This window comes from Ischnura elegans, chromosome 6 (genome assembly GCF_921293095.1).
Source record: "Ischnura elegans chromosome 6, ioIscEleg1.1, whole genome shotgun sequence".
In the NCBI taxonomy this organism is placed as follows: Eukaryota; Metazoa; Arthropoda; class Insecta; order Odonata; family Coenagrionidae; genus Ischnura; species Ischnura elegans.
This window is the reverse complement of record NC_060251.1, coordinates 91,678,123-91,691,264: the sequence shown is the minus strand read 5'-3', so window position 1 is coordinate 91,691,264 and position 13,142 is coordinate 91,678,123. Positions and strand designations below refer to the sequence as shown.

Below are 13,142 nucleotides of genomic sequence, written 5' to 3'. Positions count from 1 at the left end.
GGAATTTATAATCCTTATTTAAACCAAGCGCTACTTGCTAGCAGGGTACTCTACGCTACCGCCATGCTTGGCAGCAAGCAGCCTGCATCGTAGCAGCGGTCATAGCCTCGTACCCAGGTGGCCTCACACAGCAACAGCTAGATGTTGCACAGGCTTTTCCCATCAGCCATAATTAACCATCGCATTTTCGTGCGCTTGAAATTTTTCACTTTTCATTTAATCTCAAAAAATAGATATCGTCATTTAAACATCTAAAAGTGTGAAATATGTACACCCATGCCTCGTATAACGCAAGGGATGCGTTCCTTGGGGTCTTTGCGCTATACAAATTTGCGTTATATGAGAGCGTTTTAACATAGGGAAGATAGGATGCGTTCCTGGTAGCAGTGGTGTTGGGTATTGAATTTCCTCTAAACCAGATATATTCATGTTAATAGCCTTAAAAAACGTTATTCATATAAACTGTTTAAAGTTTAAAATGTCTTTAAAGTAGAGATGGGTCGAATAGCAGATTTCTCGAATTCGAATATCGAATTCGAATATTAAATCATTGCTCGAATATTCGAATACCTCGAATTTCGAATACCTCGAATACTAAATGATGAATGCTGGAATGTTTGACTCGGTTGCCTATGCAGCAGGCAACACAAGATTTTGGGGAGTAATTTTGATTTCCTTTAAATGATTCGAACAGGAATTTAGCTGATTAATGAATATTTTAATTTTATGGAAACAATTGGGCATATCATTAATTCAACTAACATCGCTTTACCCCCACTTCTGCTGCCAAGTGCTAGCTGACAATCTGAGGCATTTTGCAAAATACAAGCTCTATTCTACCGGATTTTCTTCAATTATTTTCAGTCCATCTTTGGGAGTTCTCACGAGATAAGAAGATGAATTGGAATTGCTATCAGGGAGAAACCAAATATTCTGAGAAAATATAAAAAAATTTGTCTGGGACTGTAACAATTAAGATTTATAGCACCACTCATTAATTGTAACTTGATATATGCTTTCGGAAAAAAATACCGCATCAACTTCCGAGAAGCTCTGCTGCTCTTATCGAGTTTCGCCAGAATGCTAAGTCTCCGTCGTATTTTGACATTTATTTCTTTGCGTAAAATGCTTAAATAAACTCAGAAATACGTCGTGTTTGGTCTTATTCTTTTTGAAATTACGCGCACAATACTAATATTTCAATTCAATAAAGGTGTAACATCAATTGACGAAAGTCATTCTTAGACACCTTTTGTGCTAATAGATGACTCATGCAGCGGTTGACCTCCACAGAAATGGGGAACTTCGAAGCTGGTAGGAAAAAAAAGGTCAGTGGGGGAGAAAAGGGAGAGCCGGAAACACGTTTCTATTGTTCTCGTGTAACTTGGTATTTTTTCGAAGCTAAGGTCTTCGTAATATGATCCCTGCGCGAGCTGTGACTTTTTTTTTTATTTCGAAGAAGAGGAAAGCCTCAGAGGGGGGGGGGGGGCTAGTGCTGAATGGAGAGGGATACCGGATCTTGGGAAATGCGCTAATGTAAGTATCCCACGGTACTCGCACAGCAGTTGACCTCCAGAAATGGGGAACTTCGAAGCAGGTAGCCAGAAAAAGGTCAGTAGGTGAGAAAAGGAGGGAGGGCGTGAAACACGTTTTTATTGTTCTCGTAACTCGATATTTTTTTCGAAGCAGGGGTCTTCATAATGCGATCCCTGCGCGAGCTGGGACCTTTTGTTTGATTTCGGAGAAGAGGAAAGCGTCAGAGTGGGTGAGGCGAGTGCTGAATGGAGGGGGATAGCGGATCGTGGGAAATGCTCTAAGGTTGCTATCCCACGGCACTGAGGTTCTCCTGGTGGGGGGAATCGGGGATTTTCGGATTTTTTCACCCGACCATTTTCGGTTCCCCTCTTCGAACTCTTTTCACCGCTAAAATCCACGAATTTGATGTAATTCGTCAACTTGCGTAAAACGGCGCTGCGAGCACTAAATGACTAGTTCTCTACATTTTTCCGAGTCAACTACCAACGACGTGCGTGCGACAGTGTATGACGCGAAATTCAAAGTATTCGAGGTATTCGAGGCGGTACTTTTCGCATAACTATTCGAAACCTCGATTATCGAATACTTTCTAATATTCGAGGTATTCGAGTATTCGCGGATACTATTCGCACATCTCTACTTTAAAGATAGTGGGCACGCATTCAAAGACTTTTATACTCGTAAAAAAAAATTTGCACGTGCTTTTGAAATTCCCTCCTGTTGTGCGTGTGGTCTACCATTTGCTATCTCAGGGGTTCGTAATGCATTGTAGGCAGTTGACGAATTTTCAATTCAGCCTAAAAACAATTATTGTGTCACCCAGGCCCCTTTGTCGCTCATCCAAATAACAGGCTAGTGCTAATTTGAATACCATTTCATTGCTCGCAGAGTTTGTGAATGATAAATCATTTTAATTTGAAGTCCTCCACGGCATTAGCAGATATGTGAAACAGTCTTAATGCCTTGAAACCTGACCCAGTTTTCCTTCCCTGATAATGAATGAACGAGATTGCATTCTTTCCCAAAACAATATTGTCTCGTCAACACTAGTTGAGGGGGAAAGGAACCAATTTCAATCACTGCTTGGAGTTCATCAGAAAATGTTGCGGTGACTGCACTATCAACACTTTCAGATTCACCTGATATTGCCGCACTGAAAATACCTGCCGTTTAAAACTCTGGAACCAACCGAAGCTTTCACTAAATGTCTCGGAGCGATTACCACCCCTGTCTTTTTGTACAGATTCACGATGAACTTTCCGTAAGTGTTGACCGCTTGGTTGAAGTTGGTACGGCTGAGGTCACTGATGTTTAACTTTGTCTTTATTCAGAATAAAGCATCGTGAGTTTAAACTTCCACGCAATATCGCTTTGACACTCTCAATTTTCAAAGAAATTGACCTCTTTCAATTTCTCTTCTTGGTTTATGGTTTTTCTTGATAACTTCTTGGTTTTTCTATCCGCATTCCTATTTTTTGCCATTGTTCTCTTGGTTTTTACACTGTATGGCTCTATCGAAACAACTGCTGGGCAACTGCTGCACTGTATACTTGAGATGCAGAGTGCCTACTACTGCTGGGAGGGAATGAAGTCATTGTGTTTGAGACTCTGTAGCGGACCCTTTTATGTGTTTATGCTATTCATACGCAACTCAGCCACCGCTCCATTTCTCCCCCATGAATACCGAAACCTTGAAGGCTTTAGTGTAGACTCTCTGCCTGGAAGTCAATCGCCCGATAACCTATGACGGCAAAAATTACGTCTCAAACCGTATTTCCACTAGGTACACGCTTAATTAATGATCTAAATTAACTGCAGGCATCCCCCGAGTTACGTATGTCTCGACTTACGTAAATCCGTACTTACGTAAGTGATAACCGTATTTCAAGTGATTACATCAATTTTTGAATGAAGAGCGCGATGAAGTAGATATTCGCTCTTATACCCAATGGCAGAAAAAATATCGAATAGTTATCGAGTTTTTTACGTGCTAAACAAAATAAAGTGACCCATTTTTTTTATCATTCCTCGAAGGAATTTTCATTTATTTCTGTAGAAAAATCGCTTATAAATCCCAGTTCACCAATCAACGTGAAAATTTGCAGTTCGAGCAATGGAAGTGGTTGCGCTCACTCCTGTAGGATACAGCTTGTTACACAGCATACGCACCCCAACTCCGACTTTCAAACATTAGAAATTGTATCCTTAAGTTTGGACATTTCCATCTGTGGAATTAAAAGATAATGAAGTACGAGCAGAAATCTTTATTGCGGAAAAGAATTAGTTGACACCCACGTGAAGGCATTGAAATTTTGAGTGTTAGCAATGAACGCTGCGAAAAAGTGAAGAAAAAGTTGACACACGATATTAATTGCGTACTTGTTTACATGTTTCTGACGACTGATTTACCGTGTTGTATTTTGCAAAGATTTTATTAAGCTGATTTTTCTCTTTCTCTCATATTGTGTGCCAATGTAAATGAATACTGCGTTATTGAAAGCTTTTCCCCACTAACTTTGTTGCAAGTTAATGACGGAGTTGGCTGAATTAAAGCTCACTTTTTATTAGCTTCGTGCATTTGAAATACTCTTCGATGTTTCCAGCGAAGTAATTATTCAAATGATTATATTTTCACATAATTTTATTGAGATATGAGAGAATGAAAGTATGTTTGTGTGCGTGAAAGATTGAGTGTATGTGCGTGTGAATGTGTCTAAGAATATAGTGATTTACTGGTATTTTTTTGTGTTATTTGCTCGTAATCCTTGAAACCCCTCGTGCATGTATTAACTGTGACAGTGAAACCACCGGATTCGTCAATGTACGTAATATATAAAAGGCAGAAGATATAATGATTAAAGGCAAGTAGACAATGCAAACTATGGGCCCTTAGATCGCCAGGGTTCCCACTCAACCGTGAAAACCTTAAAACCGTGAATTAGCCGTGAATTTCCTCTACCGTGAAAAAACCGGGAAATAGCCGTGAATTTCGTCTTAAAACCTGAAAAATATCTCAATCTTGATAATAATACCTTCCCAGAAATTTTCATCTTCGTTCGTGGCTAGCGCACTTCTATTCATTGTGGCGAGCATCGTCGCATGCGGTCGTATGGGTCAGAAAAGCGTGGGAACGAATGTTGCCTGAAGAAAAAAACATCTTTCCCCAGCGCAGGCCTTTTCTCTCCCCCTCCTGAAATATGACACCACTTCTCATCAGCTTGCTTACTTTCCTCAAATGGCTTGGTTTCCCCTCCCTCGGTCACTGCTTAGTCCCCCTTCCACCCAATTAGCCTTCCCACTGGCTGCAGCGACCACTTTCGAAACTAAATCTAGATGGTCATTGTGTCGAAAAATTTGAACGTTTATTCAACACCCTCAATCCTATGACTGGAAGACCGCTAGCCTTGACAACCTGCCATGCGCTGTGGACACTACGCTCCCTGCGTTTGAACCGGGTGACAGCGAGCTTTCGGCGTGACGTTACTAATTCTCGCGCATTGCGGCCCTGAAAACGAGATAAGATTTCCGCTTATGGCAACACAGCATTACACGATTGTCGCATGCGTCGACCTGGAACTTGCCAGTTTTACGTCGCAACCGGAAAGTTTGTGTGGAGTTATTTACTGTCGGTGGGGATCCAGTTCCTCCGCTATGTGCTATCTAAGGTAATGCTGTTTGTTTGTGACGTTAAAGCCTCAATGCCGTCGCGATATAAACTGCTACATAGTCTCACGAATACAAGGATCAAGAACTTTGCTATTTCCTTGATCCTTGTATTCGTGATATTATGGATTTCCACCAAGTTAAGCCCTCTACGATTAATTATGCTACATAGTCGTTCCATTTTTCCCAGAGCAACGGTAAGAAGGGAACATGATTTGCCTCTGATTAGAGAGATCGATTCAGTTTTGGTTTCAGAGTATTACAATAGCAGAGAAAAGAAGTCATTACACTGCCGCTTTCAAAAGAAAGTTATACGGTGGAACCTCGATCTATCGTTCCCGCATTGATCGTTCGCCGTTTCTGGTCCCAAATAAAGTTCCTTATAGACAATTTAATTTTTTCCCGCATCTATCGTTCCCTGAAGTATCGTTTCTCGCATTGATCGTTTGAAGATCGCGGTTCCGACGCAGAATTTTCCCGCATCCATCGTTTGACGAAAATGAGACGAAATAAATACAATGTGTCATTTATGGCTAATAACGACAAGCACGTAGTTGGAATCCTCTCCAAGAGATGGAACTACCATTGGGAGAAGCTCAGTGCCGTGGGAAAGTAACATTAGCGCATTTCCCAAGAACCCTTATCCCCCTCCATTCACCATTCGCCTCCCCCCTTCTGACGCTTTCCTCTTCTTCAAAATAAAAACAGGTCCCATCTCGCGCAGGGATCTTATTACGAAGACCTTAGCTTCGAAAAAAATATCGAGTTACACGAGAACAATAGAAACGTGTTTCGCGCTCCCCCCTCTTCTCACCAACTGACCTTTTTCAGCCTAAAGTTCCCAGTTTATGGAGGTCAACTGCTGCATGAATCACCTATTAGCCCAAAAGGTATCTAACAATGATATTCAGTAATTGCTATTATGCTTTTATTAGATTGAAATGTTAGTAATTTGCACGTTAAAAAAAAACGAGACCACACATGACGTATTTTAAGCAAGGAAATAGATGGAAAAATACGATGGTGATTTTTGGCGAAACGCGATATCCTCGTAGCTGAGCTTACGGCAGTTAATTCGGCATTTTGTTCCGAAAACATGATACCAGGTTGTTATCAGTTATCAATTTACGAGCTATACTACTACTAGTAGTCTCACTTGTCAGAGTTACTGACGAAGGGATATCTTCTCAGGATTTTTGTTTCTCCCTACTAACAATCCGAATTCATCTGATCATCTTGCTCTACGCTAATTAGAAAAGAATGGGCATCTTTAGGGTAAAAAATTTCATGGCGCAGTCATATGGTCACGCTTCGCCCTCTGCAGTGTGCTCTGGCGATACGTGAGTTCCGAACTTCACCTCGTACGAGTGGTTCCCTACTTTCCGGGGTGGCTGGACTTCGAACCACCAAGTGTTTTCCATGTGAGTTTAATAGAGTCATTTTCACTAGTTTAATTTTAGTCGTCTTCCGACCATGGCCCCTCCGAAGAAACTATTGAGAACTTTAAGAGATGGACTGAAAATAATGGAACATGAAGAAAAGAATCCGGGCTAGATGCGCGTGAATATTGCAGAGCGCCTTGGGTTGTCCGCTAGCACATGATGGTAGGGGTGGGGGTAGAGTGAGCTACCTGGAGAAAACAAGTAGAGATATGAAGGCGAAGATCCAGGTGGGCGTGCCGCTGACGATTAACGCAACATTGTTCACGCTTTACACACTACCTCAATTGTATTAAAAATATATTCATTAGACAGGAACAATTCAAGTAATTGACTATTTTTGGCCTTCGTGATCCATCTCACAACCAGTCACTGCACCGGCGAATGCGGTTGTTTTAGGCACAACATGCACATTGCTCTCGTGAATACGTGTACTGGAAATGGTGTTTGATGGATAAGAATTTTTACATCTGACTGAAATCCATAATAGCAGTGTAAATGCCGAGTGGAGAGCAAACATTCAGAATTTTGAAAGAGACATGGGTCGAATCAACAATATGACGTATGTATCTTGATAAAGTACTACTATTCCTGTTATTATCTAAAATATTGTTTTGAAACCTTTAATGAATTTCTTAATTACTCGCCAAAATCCTGCGTTTCCTGGGACATAGGCAATCTAGCAAAAAAATTTTTCTTTAGCAAATTTTTAGCAAAAAGATTTTCTTATTGTTGGCTTATTAACGGACCGTGAATTTAGCAAAATTGAGACCGTGAAAACCTTAAAAAAAACGTGAAAACGTGAAAAATAACCGTGAAAACCTGGAAAAAGCCGTGAATTTCATTGTTCAGGTAGAGTGGGAACCCTGATCGCAGTATAACATAATGAATCAATTTAAGTATTCAGTTTAGTAATGTAGCGCCGAGATACCATACTTTCCTGAATCCATGCGATCGGTCAATTCGGGGAATAATATTACGCATTTTGATTGGCAATGCTCGAGATGCAACTCTCAGACTATATTAATGTTTATTGATTTTATATCTAATAATGTTAGAATGCGCGGAAGAGTTCATGAATATTGCAGTGAATTGAATGAAGCTTCACCGAGAATTTACTGTGCATTTTTCAGCTGAGAATTCACCCCACCGATTGAAATCTCTGAAGCACTAACTCAGAATGTTCGACTTGGCAGAGTCCGCCTCTGGTGTTTGTGTTTTGAAAGGGAAATCCGTGAGGTCTCCGTAACCGTTCTGATACAACGGCCTTTACATTCATAATAATCAAAATAGCTGTGTTAACCAATATTTTTTCTGATAATTTAAAGTACTTTGATAGATCCAGTTATCCAAAATAATTGTGGCAGTGCTCAAATGGGATTTGCCATGGGGTGATCCAGTTACCCTCAAGTAGTGGGGTAAGTGGGGTCAACTGAGATGTGAAAATAATATTAATATAAAATATTGTTTAATGGTAGTAATTAAATTCAAGTCACATGATGTGCTAGTCATATTATTGTCAAATCTACGTGTTTATTTTCACCCATTCACTGGAGTTATCTGTACAATAAATACATATTTGAAAATGAAATGGTACTATCACATTGAAAAACTATGCCCCAGTTACCCCCGAGCACCATATACTGTAAAGAATGTCAGTGTTTCATCAATGCAATCAATGTTTTTCCTCTATTTATGTCTTTATTACGACAAGCCAGTCAATGGTGTATAGTGGAGATGATATTAATTCTGAATGAAAGGCTGTACGAACTACAGCTGAATACCTCAGGGAATGCACCTGCTAGATACTGGCAGGATCTTCGATGCCTCAATGACTGCTATGGTGTAAAATGTTTTCAATCATCCAAATTCCTTGCTTTTGGCACTTTGATGTCTTGTTTTAATTAAGATAGAGTGAGAAGAAATGGTGAAAGTGAAGGATTTGTTGGCATCTTCACGTAAGAAAAGGAAGAAAAATGCAAAATGACTATACAGATGTGAATATCCTTTTCATTGCTAAATTTCAATGCGAAGATTTTTCTCTGACGTAACTTGTATTTTCCTCCTTACGTGTACTGAGTTCTTTTGGGGAATTGTGATTTTGGGTCCAAGTGTTTCCATTGGTTAGATGGCTGGCAAGTCAATAAGTAGCCAGCAGAGAGAATGATGCATTTATTTTTGGAAACCACTCTTGTAACACTCTGCTTGTCTTTGCTTTCAGTTTGCGTTGAGCCACACACCCAAGGAGACTTTGGAGAAGTTTGCAGAAGGGAATGACCTTCCTCTTGATTACATGTTCATGAAATCTAATCGTAAGTGCACTCTTGTGTATGCTGTGTGGCTGACTCGAGCAGCTCTTTAACATTATTTCCAAACACTGCTTCTGAAAAGTGACTTCCCACACAGTTAGGCAAAGTGGGTTTCAATCAAGGCTGATGCTGGCTGTGAAAAACTCTGGTGGCTCAGTTTGGATTCAAACCAAAGTCTCTTAATTGCCACTCCTAATTGCAGTGCAGAATTTTTGGTTTCTGGTCAGGTATTTTTTTTCTCCCTTGGGTGGGGTGTGGCCTCTAGTTGGGTTGTATCCTATCATAAACCTCTTACTGTTGCGGAATCTTCTGCTTTTATCGATAACGATTTAATTAGAAGCTAAAACTATTTTCCTAACTTAAATTTTTTCATAAACGCGAGATTTTTCCATTTTTTTCAAATCTACATTATATTCAACCTATTTTTAGAAGATTCCATGTTGAGTGAAGAATGAAGGTGAAACTTTGAATTTTTGTTGAAAGGATAAATTTGATTTGATGCCTGAGAAACCTTTAGCTTACTCAAGAAACTGCAAAAATTAGCCGGGTAATCTCAGTTGTTGTTCAATGGTGTTTTTGAAAGAACAAGTCGTGGGTTGATGTACGCGTTGACCTAATTCTGCTCTCCCTTGTACAGTTGGGAATGCATTGTGCGCTGCTAGTCTGGGTACCACTCCGGAGTTGGTGAAATTTGGTGAAGGTCCTGACAAGAGTGCAGCTGAAGAGATGGCGTCGGTCAATCTTCTTCACGCTCTGATGATGATGATCGGGCGCTGCGAGGAGAGGTGACCATAAAGCGCAGCAGCTCTGCGCTTTTTCAAATAACGGTGGTGCAGTCGACCACCATGTGGAGAGCCTTTATTTTTTCTGGCTGTGCTTGAAATGCATTTACATATATCTTTTGTTCTCTTGCTGACGAATTAAATTTATCTATGTTTTATATAACACTAAAGAGTGATTATTAACGACTTTAGCTAGGATTGTCCCTCAACCGGGACTCGGAATCCAATCCAACCTTTATGGACTTGCAGTCCATGGTACCTTGTCCAGGGATCATCCTCCATATATAACCAATAGTTAAAACAATTGCGGCTGTAATAAAATACCGTTTTGAAAGACTTAAACATGCGGACAATGGTGGTCCAGTGCTCAGCACCCAAGTCATGCACTAGGAAACTTCCTCTTCATCTCTTTGGGATTTTTATTTCATGTAAGCCTGTGGTCGGAAACTCTTTCCTTCCGCAAAACTTTATCTGCTTTGAGGTTTAGATTCATTAATTTTGGATTTCTTGGAATGCAAAGGGAAAAAATTAATCATTAAGTATTGGAGATTACCAATGAATAGACACATGCAAAGGGTGACATTGTTGTTTCATCACCAAAAGTGGAGTTATTTTCCCCTGAAATAAATTTTATTTTAATGGCAATACAATTGATCCTAATTACGTGCCATTCTCATTTTAGGCCCACCTAATTTCATTTATCATTGCATTGACTGGGTAAATTTATGCAACAAATCTGCTGTCTAGACTGAATGCACATATGTGCAAGTTAGATATTTTCAAGGAAAAAACATGGATAAGGTGGTAACTGTTGAGTTTTGGAGAAGTAAAAAACGTGAAGTGGAATGAATCCTAATGCATCATCTAAAGAAATCACAGCATTTCCTATTCATTTGATCGCTATTCATGAAATACAAATGTGTTCTTATGCATTATGGAACAGCTGTAGTCAGTTGAACAGAACAGCTGTCAGTGTAGACAGTAGATTAGTTGGATAAATTGACCCTAGTCAATGCTATGACAAACTTAGTGCTCGTAGGAGGGCCTAAAATGAGAATGGTACATAATTAACATCAAATGGAAAGCATTAATATTTCAGTATTCAAGAAAATAACACCAGACTAGCCACTGGCAATCCTTTACGGTCACCTGCAAGTGCAAGTTAAGTATGAAAATTCCACAAGAAAAATCATTTGTCTTGTTCTGAATTCTTACCTACATGTCCAGAATCCTCTCTGGATATTCTACGACATGAACTGCTAAGGAATCATATCTTCTTCCATAGCATAGTTTTTATTTCAAAAGCACATAAAAACAAGTAAATATTTTGCTTACTAATGGTCTAATGCAGCTTCTAAATTACATAATTTAAAAAAGAAGCTTCAACATATTAGATTAACCATTGTCTAATGTTTGCATCATCTACCTTGTAAAGTGGAATGTTTAATGAAGGCCTCTGGTGTTTCCATTGAAAATGCATGAGAGCATATTTCTTCCTGGTTGCTTATAGAGGTTTTGGTGTAGACGCTTGTGAAGTTCCACGTCCATTAGCAGATCATAATCAGCATTAGAGCTTTGTTAATCTTTGAAAATGTGTTTTGCACAGCTGTCCTTTCCTTCCCACAAAACAGTGCTACCAAAAAAGTATCCCAATAGTATATCGATTTTGCTGTTCAGCATTACACTTTCAATGTCATCAATAATCTGCTTTGCATTGTTTCGCTCATTTTTGCCTCCTCCTGTAAAATAGGTTCATTAAATCTAGTATTATGACGGAAAATCAGTAAGCAGATGACTTAAGCAATAGTAGGGTACTACTTAAAGCTAGAGGCGCGCAAAAGCCGTTCCGCTCCCGCTCGAGTCTCGCTCTCGGGAGTCAAACTGGTAGTCTCACTCCCGGGAGCGAACAATCCCGGATTGCGGTCTCGGGAGCGAGCGGGATTGAGCTCTCGTCGCTCCCGGCAATTTGGCGGATAGCACATAGTATGTGCTATCCGTCAAATCTACTAGCTGGCTTTCTAGCAGACTTACACGAACCTTCCTTGTTGAAGTAATTATGTTAAAATCAAGTTGAATTCCTAAGTTTATTGTTTAATGCAGAGATGGCGCTGTGACGCCGATTTTGTAGATATGTACTGTAATGGTTCAAGCCCCATTACAGTGCATTTCCACTCGGCGCATTTTCTTCCCTACCAGTTTACCCGCTCGTTCCACGACCTTTCCCAAAACCCCCACCCCCAAACCAGGGCCCGTGGAGGAAGGCGTGGATGAGTATGAGGGGATGAATGTGTTTTCGCCGATTTTTGTATGGTTGTGTGTGAGTGTGTGTGTGTGGGAGGAGGGGAGCTCGGGTTTTCCCTGAATGAGTGGCGTATTACTCCTCCCTCCCTTCATTGTGCATTACCCCACCCCTAGTTGAGGTATGATAAAAAGGTGGTGCACGAAAGAGAACGAGAGAATTCCTAAGTGACTGTCGGGCGGAGCCTATGCCCAAAATCAGTGCGACGCACGGCAGGAGGAGACTAAGGGGCCCAAGTATTTTCAGAAAGACTGATCTGGAAGAAGAATCCCCCCCCCCCCATCCGAAGGAGCAAAGGACCAGCTGAAGAGGACGCATTATCTCCGTTCCGGATGCAGCTTCCTCCAACAAGGGAGAAAGGAGTGCAGTAAATGGAAAGAGAGAGTGTTGGATCCAACCTGGTCGAGACTCGGACTACGATAAAGTAAGATTGCAGCTATTCCCCCCCCAAAGCCCCCTTGTGTCTCCTGCCAAGCCAAGTTAAGACAAACAGTCACGGAACGCACCCGTTACATAAGTGAATGTGAAATCAGTCACCAAGTACAATTAACGTTCGCACCCCAAATTTACATTCGACGGGATGGACTATCATTTACCTCCCCAGTCAAGAAATCATTGAATTTGTATCATATTTACGTGTTCACCACCGAACTTTACTTTGTTATCATCATTTTCTATATTGATTTTCATCCAGAAACCAAGTTATATTGTTTTTTTATTTTTTATCATCGATGTTTCATAAGTGGCTTTCACCAATTCATATTTCATTAGCGTATAAGAGGGTTCCTTTTGCTTTTTTTGTCATATGCAACCTTATTTGTGTGAATTATATTTTGTTTAATTGAAAGTGTTTTGAGAGAGTGTTTTTTGTTCTGATTCCTCCACGGGTCACCCCATTGAAAATATCCTTCATCCTTCCTTTCGCCCCGTCTGATTTCCTTCCCGTAAATGCGTGTTGGACGAGTGCATCAGCGCCCGAACGTCACCCATAAGTTTGAATCGGGAACTCCCCCACCCGCAATCATCTTCACAGAAGGGGAATATTTTCTTTATTTATTTGAATTACGAGAAGTGAGTGGCATAGTTTTGTCCCGTAGGTCCCATGCGGGAGGGA

The 13,142-nt window shown here is 40.5% G+C and overlaps 1 protein-coding gene and 1 long non-coding RNA gene across 2 annotated transcripts in view; one reads left to right on the top strand and one right to left on the bottom strand.

Moving 5' to 3' along the window:
• LOC124161167 (RISC-loading complex subunit tarbp2-like) overlaps nt 1-9,890 on the top strand; it is a 52,127-nt gene extending 42,237 nt beyond the window's left edge. Inside the window, exons 6-7 of the mRNA XM_046537397.1 lie at nt 8,860-8,950; nt 9,585-9,890. Coding sequence (XP_046393353.1) covers nt 8,860-8,950; nt 9,585-9,736 — 243 coding nt within the window. The 3' untranslated portion in view covers nt 9,737-9,890. The remainder of the gene's footprint in view (nt 1-8,859; nt 8,951-9,584) is intronic.
• A 466-nt stretch (nt 9,891-10,356) lies between these two features.
• On the bottom strand, nt 10,357-11,940 carry LOC124161168. The gene is made up of 2 exons (XR_006865333.1): nt 11,767-11,940; nt 10,357-11,468 (listed from the first exon to the last, which is right to left on the bottom strand). It is a non-coding gene; the product is annotated as an uncharacterized LOC124161168 (long non-coding RNA).
• Nucleotides 11,941-13,142: the final 1,202 nt, after the last annotated feature.